At 41.6% G+C, this 12,335-nt stretch overlaps 2 protein-coding genes and 4 non-coding genes across 7 annotated transcripts; all 6 read right to left on the bottom strand.

Moving 5' to 3' along the window:
• Positions 1-2,789: 2,789 nt before the first annotated feature.
• Positions 2,790-6,101, bottom strand: nkx6.1 (NK6 homeobox 1). Of its 2 annotated transcripts, none has more exons than XM_060049704.1 (3): positions 4,997-6,101; positions 4,626-4,810; positions 2,790-3,893 (listed from the first exon to the last, which is right to left on the bottom strand). In XM_060049704.1, exons 1-3 carry the CDS (start codon positions 5,523-5,525, stop codon positions 3,648-3,650), a joined length of 960 nt encoding a protein of 319 aa, XP_059905687.1. In that variant the 5' UTR covers positions 5,526-6,101; the 3' UTR covers positions 2,790-3,647. The 2 variants fall into 2 exon arrangements, with proteins under 2 accessions (XP_059905687.1, XP_059905688.1); XM_060049705.1 differs by having other exon boundaries at positions 4,626-4,798; positions 4,997-6,100.
• Positions 6,102-9,473: 3,372 nt separating this feature from the next.
• On the bottom strand, positions 9,474-12,328 carry rpl17 (ribosomal protein L17). Its single transcript, XM_060049708.1, has 7 exons — positions 12,268-12,328; positions 11,776-11,824; positions 11,554-11,594; positions 11,288-11,422; positions 10,968-11,066; positions 9,920-10,111; positions 9,474-9,551 (listed from the first exon to the last, which is right to left on the bottom strand). Exons 2-7 carry the CDS (start codon positions 11,813-11,815, stop codon positions 9,504-9,506), a joined length of 555 nt encoding a protein of 184 aa, XP_059905691.1. The 5' UTR covers positions 11,816-11,824; positions 12,268-12,328; the 3' UTR covers positions 9,474-9,503.
• LOC132456682 (small nucleolar RNA SNORD58) lies at positions 9,637-9,702 on the bottom strand. The gene has a single exon (XR_009525548.1). It is a non-coding gene; the product is annotated as a small nucleolar RNA SNORD58 (small nucleolar RNA).
• On the bottom strand, positions 10,747-10,812 carry LOC132456681 (small nucleolar RNA SNORD58). Its single transcript, XR_009525547.1, has one exon. It is a non-coding gene; the product is annotated as a small nucleolar RNA SNORD58 (small nucleolar RNA).
• LOC132456683 (small nucleolar RNA SNORD58) lies at positions 11,145-11,215 on the bottom strand. Its single transcript, XR_009525549.1, has one exon. It is a non-coding gene; the product is annotated as a small nucleolar RNA SNORD58 (small nucleolar RNA).
• LOC132456684 (small nucleolar RNA SNORD58) lies at positions 11,664-11,731 on the bottom strand. Its single transcript, XR_009525550.1, has one exon. It is a non-coding gene; the product is annotated as a small nucleolar RNA SNORD58 (small nucleolar RNA).
• Positions 12,329-12,335: the final 7 nt, after the last annotated feature.

Below are 12,335 nucleotides of genomic sequence, written 5' to 3' on the forward strand. Positions count from 1 at the left end.
CATAATTCGCTGTGGACCGTGAGCAATTCGTTCCGCGTGTTCTCTAAATCTTCGGCAATGTATCTATTCTCAAGTGAACCCCCTCTCCTCTCCTCTCCCCTCACCAGGTGGGGTTTAGTTGGAGTCAGGAGTGTTAAAGACCGGGGTATAAACTAGAGGTGTAGGCCTATAGCTGGTGGTGGGCTGGCACCGAGGTGGCATTGCATATAAGAGACGACGTTTTTAGTTTTCTTTTTTTTGATGTCCACAGGCCAGGCTGGCAGGGAAAGCCGGGTAACAGATGGCACAGCCGGTCCCAGGAGGGAACTGGCCCGTGTTCGCTACACCTGGAACACATAAAACCAATGTTCCCGCACCTGCAGTACAGGGAACCTCGTTACCTCCACCTGGACGGAACAGATGGGGCGCCGATCAAAGGCCTTGTTGTTGTTTACCTTCACGTGTCTGACCCTGATCACTTTCAATCTGATTGTATGTAGAATAATTATCGTCCACTTAGTAGCTAGGCGGTAACAATCTAAAATGATCTCATATATCTCTCATCATAATAATACCAATGAATAATAATAATAATTGTAGATTATTATTATTAATAATAGTCATGATTATATTAATATGCCAATTATATAGGTGCCATATTAAAAGTAAATCAAAAAGTAGATCCTATTTTATTGTCCTTAATTAATCCTAGGCTCCCTAATGAATATCCAATAAACACTGAAACTGTTTGTGTGTGTGTGTGTGTGTGTGTGTGTGTGTGTGTGTGTGTGTGTGTGTGTGTGTGTGTGTGTGTGTGTGTGTGTGTGTGTGTGTGTGTGTGTGTGTGTGTGTGTGTGTGTGTGTGTGTGTGTGTGCTCTTATTTATCCCACGTTAATCTTAACCATCTCGTCCACGGTGTTCATAGGACTCATGGTCTCGTGACCTTTCGAATTAGAGCGCGTGCGCTGCATACTGAAGCGCTCTTTGATCCAGTTGAAACACACGCCTCATGCGCGAGACTAATGAGTGCCCGATCTTAATGTGTTGAAAAATAGTAGGGGGAATCAAAATGGGGCAGGATATATATGTTTATATCAATTTATATAGCCTAGATAAACATAGTTATACCTATATGTTAAATAATATAAATAAATATCTGTATTTACATATATATAGGCCTATAGCCTTTAGATATATAGATAGGCTATACATAGATATACAAATAACTCAATATAATATGAAGCCTAAAGAATATGATTTTACCTTCAATGTTGTTAGGATAATTACATAAAACTAGGGAAAATCTAAAGTAGGAGGATACAAGAAAAATAAGAAATCAGCCAATAACCAGTTCTATAGGCTATCGAAAGAACGCGTTTTCAGCAAAAATGCACCGATGCCATTGGACTACAGACCTTAATTTGGTCAATAACAGGGTAAATAAAAAGGGGGAGGTTATGCCCTACAACGAAAGCCCCATATCAGCATGTAAAGATATTTTCTTCAGCATCATTGTTGGAGGAGAGGATAAAAAAGAATATAAGAATATGAGAATATAAAAAGGCTTAGACAAAAAAAAACATACGAATTATGCAGAATGTGTTTCTTCTATAAAAATAAAAACTGTGGACTACAATATGCAGATGCATTCCATTATGATCGGGTCGACCCGGGTACAAAAAGGTACTCTGTGTGGGTGCGGGATGATAATACAAACTTATCATCCCGAAATACAAATCTTGTAAACGTCATCAACACAGACGCCACGTTAATTGCTCAATTTGGAGCGCGCGCAACCTGTGATACCGCCGCTCAAGGCGCTGATTCGTCCGCGTGTCTCGCGCGGGCTGCACTTTAAAAGAGGTATGGAATAGTCCATTGTACTACAATGAAAAATAAAACTGTTGACGATTGGGTCGATTGTTGGAAAACCTAAAATGATGCCTGTCCTTTATAATAGTCATTCACAGACTTTGTCACTTTCATTTCGTACCGTTTAACCAACACTGATGATTAAGTGAACCGTCCCATCAAATCCCTTATCCTATGATATAGCCTATGGTCTATTCGGGTGACCTCGTAAAAAGTGAGATCCTGCAGGTCTTGGCGAATAAAGTTATACAGTCAATGATAAATTAAATATTAGCAGCCTAGATATATTAGTAGTGTAAATCGGTTGGATGCGTTTCAATTTGGGGAGAACATGCTGACATAATCATGCGAGTCGTTCTGGACGCAGGAAGCAAAACGTTAGCTCTGTTGGAAAGCAATGCATCAAATATGTTGAAAATAGGCCCTCTATAAATAATCCAGGACCAAGATACCAAAACTTTTTTTTTTAAAAAACATTTTCTTTCTCAAATTAATAAAATTGCATAGGCTAATTATTTCCTGAATTTTGTTGTTCTCTGAGATTAAATATATCACTTCAATTTTCCAAAGCGATCAAAGTAAATTGTGTAGTATTATAATGCGCCACATATCAATTGCACCAGATAGCCTTGATCTGCGGAACTATATAGGCCCTGTATAATAGGCCTAATAATATTAATAATAATCATTTTCATTATTATTTATTTGCATTTTCGTTATTATTAGTAGGCCTAGTACTATAGTAGTAGTGATATCAGTATCAGTAGGCTTATTATTTTAGAATTAGCCTATAAGAAAATAGCTCAATAAGCCCTGTCATATGCTGCGTCTGCTTAATGCATTAGAAAAAAACTAAAGTCAGATGTAGAATAACTGCTTGATTGATGGGGAATTAATGCCTCAAAAGTAGACATATGAAGGACAGGACAGACACGGGTTATTAAAAATTTGATATTTGTTTGTATTATTTCGCAGAGGGATTAACCACTTTGACCCCGATACCTTAAAACCTAAACAATCAGTCATGCATTTTAGTTTTTATTAAATAAAAGTGCAATACATTAACCTGCGATACACAACCGTGCAGGACTCTGTCACTGTTAACTGAAAACATTTAAATAAAATAAGTGAGGAAATATTTTTGCCACTGGCGAGAACACAGTTGTTCTTCGTAAAAATGCACAATTGTGTCACAACCAGTTTATATGTACAGTTAATGTAAGATTATTTCTCCTTCAAAATATTTCAAAATAAGAATCTGCCTCTATGGCGCCAGAGGCCCAACATGTTGAACATTCCTCAACATTCTTCAGATATTTGTGGAGGGTATGGTTGTTAAGATGAGTGTATCCACAACAACCAGGCCAACACGTTTCAAATAATAATGTCTCTGAAATGTAATATGGTAGGCCTAACTAAAGTAAAAAAGAAAATCTAAATAAAATGTATTTTTTTCTTGTGTGAGAGTGCATTTCCATTCACTCAAACTGTCTGTTTGACCGAACGACTCAGCAGTGCATAATGTACAAAACATAGCCTAAGTTATTTACACATAAATTATTAACAGCGTATTTTCTATGGGATACAACTCACATTTATATTTACAAGTCAGTACCGTGTCCTCGTTAGGTAACTCGGTCGCTGAGTCCACCTTTTGGCCCACAAAGCTGCTTCTCCTTGTTTCAATCATCTCTCGTCCCGGTGCAAAACTTCGAAGATATGGACGGAAAGAGCCGAGCTCGGGTGTTCAATTGTGTTCGTTTACGGTCAACCCCCTCCCCCCCCCCTGCCCAATCTAGGAACTGTCATTCTCTGAAGTGTGGATAAGGAGGGACGAGCTTGGTTTATGCTTTTTCAGCAGCTGTGTGATCTTCTCGTCGTCGGAGTTAGGGTCCAGTGGTTTGTTATAGTCGTCGTCGTCGTCCTCGTTTTCCGAGGCGCCCTTCAGCCTCTCGGTCTCCGAGTCCTGCTTCTTCTTGGCCGTGGCCATCTCCGCCGCGTGCCGCTTCCTCCACTTGGTCCTCCTGTTCTGGAACCACACCTAGAGGGGCAAAACATTTGTTTTAGACACACTTTTCTTTTATTTCCACGTTTTATTGGAGTCCATCCAACCATCACAAACCACAGGCTGTGGACCAGAACAAAATAGAAAAAAATATCGTTTAGTCCGATAATTATTGAATAGGCCGATTGAAGACATCATTCTGAGGCATAGGCCTTGAGTTCCTATAAATACAATTTAACTTGAAAATTGCAACAGACAGGTGTTATTGTCTCATGCTGGATATTAAAAAATAGGCTAGTGCAACCTTTATAATTAGAAATGGTTAATATTATGTATGTTTTGACAATATGTTTGATTTAAAAAGAAACCGATAACGAATAAGAAATATAATAATTGCGTCTATATCAAAAATAAAAGTCCAGCCCTTTTCATAATTTTATAAAATATTATATATGTATATATATATGTGCATGTATATATATCTATATATACATACACACACACAGGCATAATATATATATATATATATATATTATGCCTGTGTTTGTGTGTGTGTGTGTGTGTGTGTGTGTGTGTGTGTGTGTGTGTGTGTGTGTGTGTGTGTGTGTGTGTGTGTGTGTGTGTGTGTGTGTGTGTGTGTGCACCGAATTATATAATAATTGTTCTATATAGTTCTTGTTAAAAAGAGTAGGTTCCACTAGGCATATCTATTTTGGATTGCTATGGTATCCCCATACGCAAATGTTCTGAAGAAGCGTTAATTCGTACCTTCACTTGGCTCTCTGTCATCCCCAGAGAGTAGGCCAGGCGGGCTCGTTCCGGTCCAGCCAGATATTTCGTTTGTTCAAAAGTCTTTTCCAGGGCAAATATTTGCTGTCCAGAGAACGTGGGCCGGGTGTGTTTCCTTTTTCCATCTTTATCCAACAACACAGAGTTTTGATCTGAAAAGAACACTGATAAGTTTACTGAAAGGCTCTGTGTCTAGGACATCCTCCTATACCACCCATGTCCCATGCAACTTCACCCCATCGTTGTAAAGCTAAATCCCAGCCCTCACCTATAAACATTGACTATGTTCCCTAGAAAGTTGCGGACTACAATACTACATCCCACACCAATTCTTTAGAGAAAATACTTACGAGGTGAACACGCGAAGCGGGCGTCCCTCCAGTGCGGGCTCTGCATGACGCCCGGCCAGAAGATGGGGGTCCGGCCCGGGAGGTCTGCCAGGGGCTTGGGGTACCGGGACACCGCCACCGCGCCAGGGCTGAAGTAGAGTCCGTGCGGAGGCGGGGGGGGACTCAAGCTGCTAAAACGCGGCAGTCCCGACAAAATCCCGGCCGACGATGACGCGGCGGCCGCAACCACCCCTGCCGCGGTCAGCCCCATCGAGGGGCGGCTGAGGATGTCGTTTATTCCGTGAGGGGTGGCGGCGGCGCCGCCGCACTGCTGCGGGGATCCAATGCCGGACGTTTTGATGCCCGGCGAGGACACGGCGACGCCTCCGGGGTTCGGGGAGGTGGCGGTAGGCGAGGCGGTGGAGGACAGCGGGTAGGCCGGGTACAGAGGGGTCTTCATCTCGGTCATGCTGTGCAGGGCGGCCAGCGGAGGAGTGTTGAGGAGGAAAGCGCCCTGGCGAGACCCGTCCATCTGGCCCACGGCTAACATCACCGGGAGCAGGTATGGAGCTGTCGTTTTGTTTGTGTTGAGGTATCCTCGGTGGTTTCAGAGAGCTTTAAAACACGGCTTAAATTCTAGTGATTCAACACCCCCTCCTATAGAACGGGTTGAGTTTACTTATAGTTTGGCAGATGTGTTTGCCCAAACCAGACGCACCTGGCACATAGCCTCGGATTGAAACGACTTTAGTGTCCAGAAGACGGACCAAAAAAAAGGAAATCCACTATTGGCCCACTACTTTAGATCGAGACGAGATGGATCCCGTACAGGCAATATGTAGCCATGCAATTCATTTTTTGCGCTATTATAAAAAAAAAATTGGAAGTCTAAGACGTCTGGAGCCCGCTGAACGTCCCAGGGACAGCCCCAAAAAATCACTTCAGCCTCATAGAAGGGGATGTCTCGGGCGATGAGAGCGAGTCTCTTTGTTGTGTCCAATGAGCTCTTTGATAAGATGAAACATCATCCTCTGTTTCTCGGGTCTATTGCCTAAAAGTCCAAACTTTGAGCGGAGGAACCAGAAAGAAAAAGGGGGAGTTTCGGACGGGATTGGGTGACTTCAAAGTGACGTAGGCGGCCGGGTATGTATAGTAGAGCCTCGAGCGTCCTTATTGGCCCGCCGTCATTGGTGGGATTTGGACAATATCGTTTCTATATGATGCACTGTCAAACACAAATGAACCTGTTTGTGGGTTTTTTTCATCATAAAAGGAAAGGGAACAAACAAAGATCATTCTGAATATAGGCTATAGCCCCTAATGACGCCGTGTGTGCTTAATGATTTTAGGATTTGAAAGAGACCAAGAGAAAGAGAGAGAGAGAGAGAGAGAGAGAGAGAGAGAGAGAGAGAGAGAGAGAGAGAGAGAGAGAGAGAGAGAGAGAGAGAGAGAGAGAGAGAGAGAGAGAGAGAGAGAGAGAGAGAGAGAGAGAGAGAGAGAGAGAGAGAGAGATTTGAGGAACAGATGGGAGAGCGATAGGGTGAGAGATATTTTTTGTTCAATGGTTTAGTGGTTATTGACAAATACTAGGCCTCTTAAAATGCAATTAGCCTATTACTACTTTTTGGTTTTAACTGAATAATAATTCAAACAAAAACCCAATGTTTGTTATTCGAGACTAATTGAGTGCATTGTGGAAGATGCATTGGGCTGCATTTTCCCCTTGGGACAGATAAAAATCCATTATTTATATTAGACAGACCTATGACCAGCTCCTCAGAAACAAGGGATGCTCAAGGATTTCGACTCAGTTGGTGGAGTGTGGTTGACACATATAGTGTTGCAGAAAACTAACTTCAAATTCCCCGTTATATTTGAATAGCCTGCCAGGCTATATAACAGTTATCCTATATGTTGGGTTAAAATAATCAGCATATTGAATCTGTCACGGTTTCGTTTAGCCCAGCGGTGTCAACCAGAATGTAGACTTCTATTCCGCGAAACGGTTTGATTAAAGCGGTGCTATCCGTGCAGTAACGTTTGGTTATGCGTGACTGAATGGAAAGGCCTGACATGATTACACATCTAAATACAGGCTACATGTTTATGTATTTTATTTTGTGATTTAAAATCCCAAATAACTCATGTTACGTCGTTTTTAGGCAATACGAATGCCTATCTTATTGTAGGCTACATTGATGCAATTACTTTGATAAAATTTGTAAAGCTACAGGCCTCAATATAGGCCTATACTGCAAAGTTTGCTTATCCATATGAATAAGAGAATATCAGGCGAAACCTTTACACAACAATAATCCTTTGAACTTCAGCCTATGACTAAATATTTAAAACATGTAGGCCTATAATATAAAAGCATAAAAGTTAAGCGACTAATATCTAATATGTTGACAACTAAATATTCAGACAGATATTGGCCTTCCATATTGAACTAACCTGAGAACATTTATTTCCAGTAGGCCTAATTAGTAACATTTAAAAGGTTACTTTACTATCCCAGTCTTTAAATTAGCCCTACCTCTCAAGTGGCCTGAGAACGGATCATTTTACTACGTCCAATGGGAACCAGACTGACTATCAATGTCTTTTATTTGGCGTTAATACAACAGCGCCATCTTGTGCCCAACTACTGATACGGCGTTAAGCTCTTTTCCGTGATTATTCCGCGGTTCTGGCACAACTTACTTTCCAAACATATTTAAATCCGGCGTGCAACCAACTTTCCACTAGTAAAACAAATATTAATTGGGTTGTAGGTTGGATATTATGGCTCTATTTTAGGCTACTGCATATCCCTACATTCAACCGGTGCATAGGCCTACAACCTATTTTCCTAGGTAAAGGCCTATCTGAGACAATTTTATCCACATCTTATTTAAACAAGGACATGTATGGAAGGAACAGAATAGTAACACGGGTCTTATATTTCTACAGGTGTTGCTCCACTGACAGGTAGCCCTTCCGCGAAGACGACCCAGCCAGAAGCAGCTGATAATATAAGTGCGGCGGTGGTAGGCCTACAGAGGCACCCCAATAATCAAGGCGGAGAAAATAGTGCCGAATAGCATGTTTGTAGACTAACTGGAATATTGAGTAGCCGCAAGACATGGAAACGCTTGGAAAGTAGGCCTAATTAAATGTATTCCTCACATTAACAGGAAATGTGACCATCACCAATACCCTCCCTAACGGGCTACACGGCTTTAGAAGAACAGAATTCTGAAAGACTCCCAACCTTCTATCTAGGGCAGTGGTTCTCAACCTTTTTTGCCTCCGGTGCAAAAAATACAAAAATATTCATGAATATTCATGACATGCAAATGTCTCACCGGCGAGAAGAGAAGATCGCACGCAGAGGCCTAATTAGGCCTATATATTTTGGATTTGAAATGCAGTCCATTAGTGGAGACTACGCTCAGAGCAGCTGGAACTGAACAGCAAGAGGAAGGAGGAAAACATTTTATATTTTTCTCTTTCCATCGGCCATGTTTGATTGTGTTGGTTATTGAACTGTTAACCCGCGAACTTGGGTTATGTTTATCAGCGTTGCTAGAGATCACTGACGATAACTGATGTAATGGGAGTCCGGGCGTGTGCCGGACCGAACCGCGCTGTATTATCACTGTTCCACTGCGCATACAGTAGAAAGTAGCCGAGACGTTAGAGGGGTTGGAAACCAATAAATGAAAATAGGTTATTTATTTCAGGTAGCCTATTTTTACACCCAAAATAATTATAAACAATGAGTTTAAAATCGCCCCTCCAAAAATGGAATCACGTAGCCTACCCAGCGTCCCCCATAGGTTGTGCGAACGCCCCCCAGGGGGCGGTAGCGCCCCCGTTGAGAAACCATGATCTAGGTCTCGAATATTTCTCAGCCTTTGAATAAGTCCATTTTTTGCAAAAGTGTTAATACCGTAGCCCTTAATATCTATTAAGATATCTTCTCGGGGTCTAGGTAGTAGCGAATCACCATTGGCGGGAGAAGTGTGATGATACTGTTGCTACCTCACCGCTAGATGAGGTTAGGACTACAGGAATCAAAGTACCGGTATATCTCCCACCCTTTTGCTGTACAAGTTGCAGACCTTTTGGAAAGTGCTAGCCAGTCATGTCATATTTATCTGATCATCTACTGAAAACATGACTAATATGGTTGTGACTCTGGATAGTCTGAAAACCCATGTGTATCATGCATTTAATGGGCTTAAACCAGTGTCAAAGTTCACTGAAGTCATGTACAGTTGATTAGGCATTTAAACACGACGATTCACCAAATACAAGGGATCAACTTTGCTAGTGACATCCAAGCTGCAATTTGAGCAGTAATCTGCATTCATCTTTCATTTAGACCTACAGCATTACCTTCTATAGACCATCTTAATGTCAAAGCATTACTTGTGGTTTTTCAGAATCAGATAACCAGTCACACAACATTGAAACAATAGAAGGTGAACATAACAAACACAGGAAACATGGATGTTGTTAAGTGTCCCATTTTTATTTACATTTACTCGCGTGCCATAAGTTTCTGCTTCTTCAGCTTCTTCTGCGAGACCTGCAAAATCGAAGGAACCACTTATTAGTTTTCCACTCATATTGTTTACCATCAATAAATTGCGGTTTGGTTCATCTTTTAGTTGGTTGCTCAGGTCTTGTGAGTATTTTCATGGTTTATCCAAAGGTGTCCTAAGTTGTCATCATTGCAACCATTTTCACAGAAATGTAAACACAAAAGTAGGCAGTAGTCCAATGTCCATAAGTATTAATGTATGGAGCTTCTGATTTATACGTTCATTTTGTGATAGTGCAAAAATCGTATGTCTACGGTAGAGTAGCCAACTTTCGCACAAATAACAAACAAGCAAACACTTGCATTGGAGGAAATTAGTTCCACTAAGTCTTAACTCAAATTCCCGCATTTACCTTTTTCTTCTGGGCGACCTCTTCCTCTGGCTTGGGGACGATCTGTTCCTTCTCCGTGAGGATCATCTCGATGTGGCACGGGGAGCTCATGTAGGGGTTGATACGGCCGTGGGCCCTGTAGGTACGCCGCCTCATCTTGGGAGCCTTGTTCACCTGGATGTGCTCGATGACCAGGGAGTCCACGTCCAGACCCTGCCACATGAGCGAGGAGCATAGCCCGAGAGCAGAAAGTTATATTGCGTTTCCCCAAGTCAATTTTTTTTTTTTAGGTAGTTTTAATTATTTCATTTGGAAACGAACCCTTGTTCTGTAGATATGATGTTCCTACCATGCAAGTGTTTACATTTAAAGCATGGGAAAAGGCTAGAGTTCTACACACAAGCTAAACAGCATTTCCAGTGCTTGAATTCTGCAATAAGTGAATACTTGCCTTGTCTAATGACAAGGGACAGACTACACTCTAACCATCCATTCTGAACAGCAGCAATGTTTTAGTTTGATGCTTCAACATTAAGTGGTCTAGAGAAAGCCTTTGCCTCCTACAAGTCTGCTTTATAATCAGGAATGAAATCAAACCACAGAGAAATCTTGTGGTCATCCCAAAGCACTTTAAGTGCAATACGTCAAGCTTGATACTATTGCACTTAACATCCAGCTTAAGACAAGTACAGTCCTTCACATTTGGTGAATATCAACCGTCAAACAGGTTACCTAGTCTGTTCACAGACAAGAAACTACTATAATCTAATGTCTAGACTCCCACCACTTCATCCCCACTTTATAAGATTACCCCCCCCCAAATAAGAAAAGTTGTTGATTAAAATATGGTTGCTCAGGTCTTGTGAGTATTTTCATGGGTAATCCAAAGGTGTCCTAAGTTGTCATCATTGCAACCATTTATCAATTAACTTTAAGTAACCCTAACCAGCTTTGCCATAGACTTGAGGTTTGGTCCTTACAGCTCAAGAGCTGTAAACTGACTGATACTACTAACACTGAACCCACCTCATTCAGTGAATGAACTCTGGTAAGATGTGAAAATGAATACCTTGAGCTCAGCGTTGCTCTCTGCGTTCTTGAGCATGTGCAGAAGGAACTCGGCGCTTTTCTTGGGCCAGCGACCCTGTGTCCAGTCGAACTTCTTGGCCTGGAAGACACGAGCATCACAATACGGTTTTAGCATTCAAAACTTAAACAGTAGATTTTTTACTTTTAGCCATATAAAGCTGCTCAGATCAAATGATGTTGTTATTTTCATGTGTAATCCAAAGGTGTCCTAAGATGTAATCATTGCAACTTGTTGAAGGCAAATGGCCTAAACAATCCTGTCCCCAACCAGTGAAAATGGTAATCCCTAATCCTTCTCACCTGGGCACACCTGCCGACACCTCCGTTGTAACGACGGAAGGGGACACACTGGTGTTTGATGGTGACATCACGAAGGTACTTGTTCGCCTTGCGGATGTGCATTCCCTTAATGGCCTGAGCTGTCTCACGGGTGTTCTGGAATCAAATAAAGCCATTCGATAGATTTTAGAGACAGCAATTTATAAACAGTTGATAGTGTTCTAGTAAACTAGGTCATTGATACGCGTTGTAATGAAAGTTTATTCGAAGTTAGCATAGCATATTACCTTGAAGTGCACCCGGAGATTGGAGCCCCTTGACTTGCATGCTACAAAAAGAAAACACAATATTTTAGAGAAACACGATAATAGGACGGACGCCCACGTTTAGAACTGAGGAAACTCAGTGAGTCTTCTGTTATTTTCATGTTTAATCCAAAGGTGTCCTAAGGAGTCATCATCGCATCCAGCAAGTCGCATAGAGAAGGGATCCATTATGTTTATACTCACACTTAGTCGGATTTTCGGGGTCTAGGGAGTAGCGAACCATGTTGAGGATCTGAAAAGAAACGTGGATTGTCAGCGAGGTGAAGAAAGCATTTCTACGCTCCGGACTTCCATATGAATGAGCAGTTAGCTGTCCGTAGTACCAAGCTAACATGCACACATTCGCCAATTTAACATTCCCACATTAGCCGATTACACAGACCTAATACAATGCGAGAATGGTGTTCATACAAAATAAAGCGCGGTACTAGTAACTCTAAAGATGAAAGTTTGTATTAACACGAGCAAAAATGGCCGCCAACAGCTATACGCCTGATGAAACATTTCTTATCAGTGGTAGTACAGCTATATTTAAAACACTAATATACACATCTGTGCTTCGTTAACAAGAATACTTCTACAATTTATTCACCGCACAACTCAAACATAAAGGATGCCTAAGATTTTGATAAGATGATGTGGATTGTTGACCAGCGTGCATCAATGCTACCTTACCTCTCGACCCACGGAAGGGAAAAGGAAGTTCTTCGAGTTTCCGGGAGACGTTATCCTGTTAAATAGTC

Source organism: Gadus macrocephalus, chromosome 4 (genome assembly GCF_031168955.1).
Source record: "Gadus macrocephalus chromosome 4, ASM3116895v1".
In the NCBI taxonomy this organism is placed as follows: Eukaryota; Metazoa; Chordata; class Actinopteri; order Gadiformes; family Gadidae; genus Gadus; species Gadus macrocephalus.

What these genes read in the sequence shown, in the direction of transcription:
- rpl17 (XM_060049708.1), bottom strand. Translation starts at nt 11,815, where the DNA reads ATGGTTCGCTACTCCCTAGACCCCGAAAATCCGACTAAGT. An exon ending in CCCCGAAAATCCGACTAAGT is followed by an intron (nt 11,595 to 11,775) that starts GTGAGTATAAAC and finishes TTCTTTTTGTAG; the next exon opens with CATGCAAGTCAAGGGGCTCC. An exon ending in ATCTCCGGGTGCACTTCAAG is followed by an intron (nt 11,423 to 11,553) that starts GTAATATGCTAT and finishes ATTTGATTCCAG; the next exon opens with AACACCCGTGAGACAGCTCA.
- nkx6.1 (XM_060049704.1), bottom strand. Translation starts at nt 5,525, where the DNA reads ATGTTAGCCGTGGGCCAGATGGACGGGTCTCGCCAGGGCGCTTTCCTC. An exon ending in CCGCTTCGCGTGTTCACCTC is followed by an intron (nt 4,811 to 4,996) that starts GTAAGTATTTTC and finishes TAAACTTATCAG; the next exon opens with TGTTCTTTTCAGATCAAAAC. An exon ending in TGACAGAGAGCCAAGTGAAG is followed by an intron (nt 3,894 to 4,625) that starts GTACGAATTAAC and finishes TTGCCCCTCTAG; the next exon opens with GTGTGGTTCCAGAACAGGAG.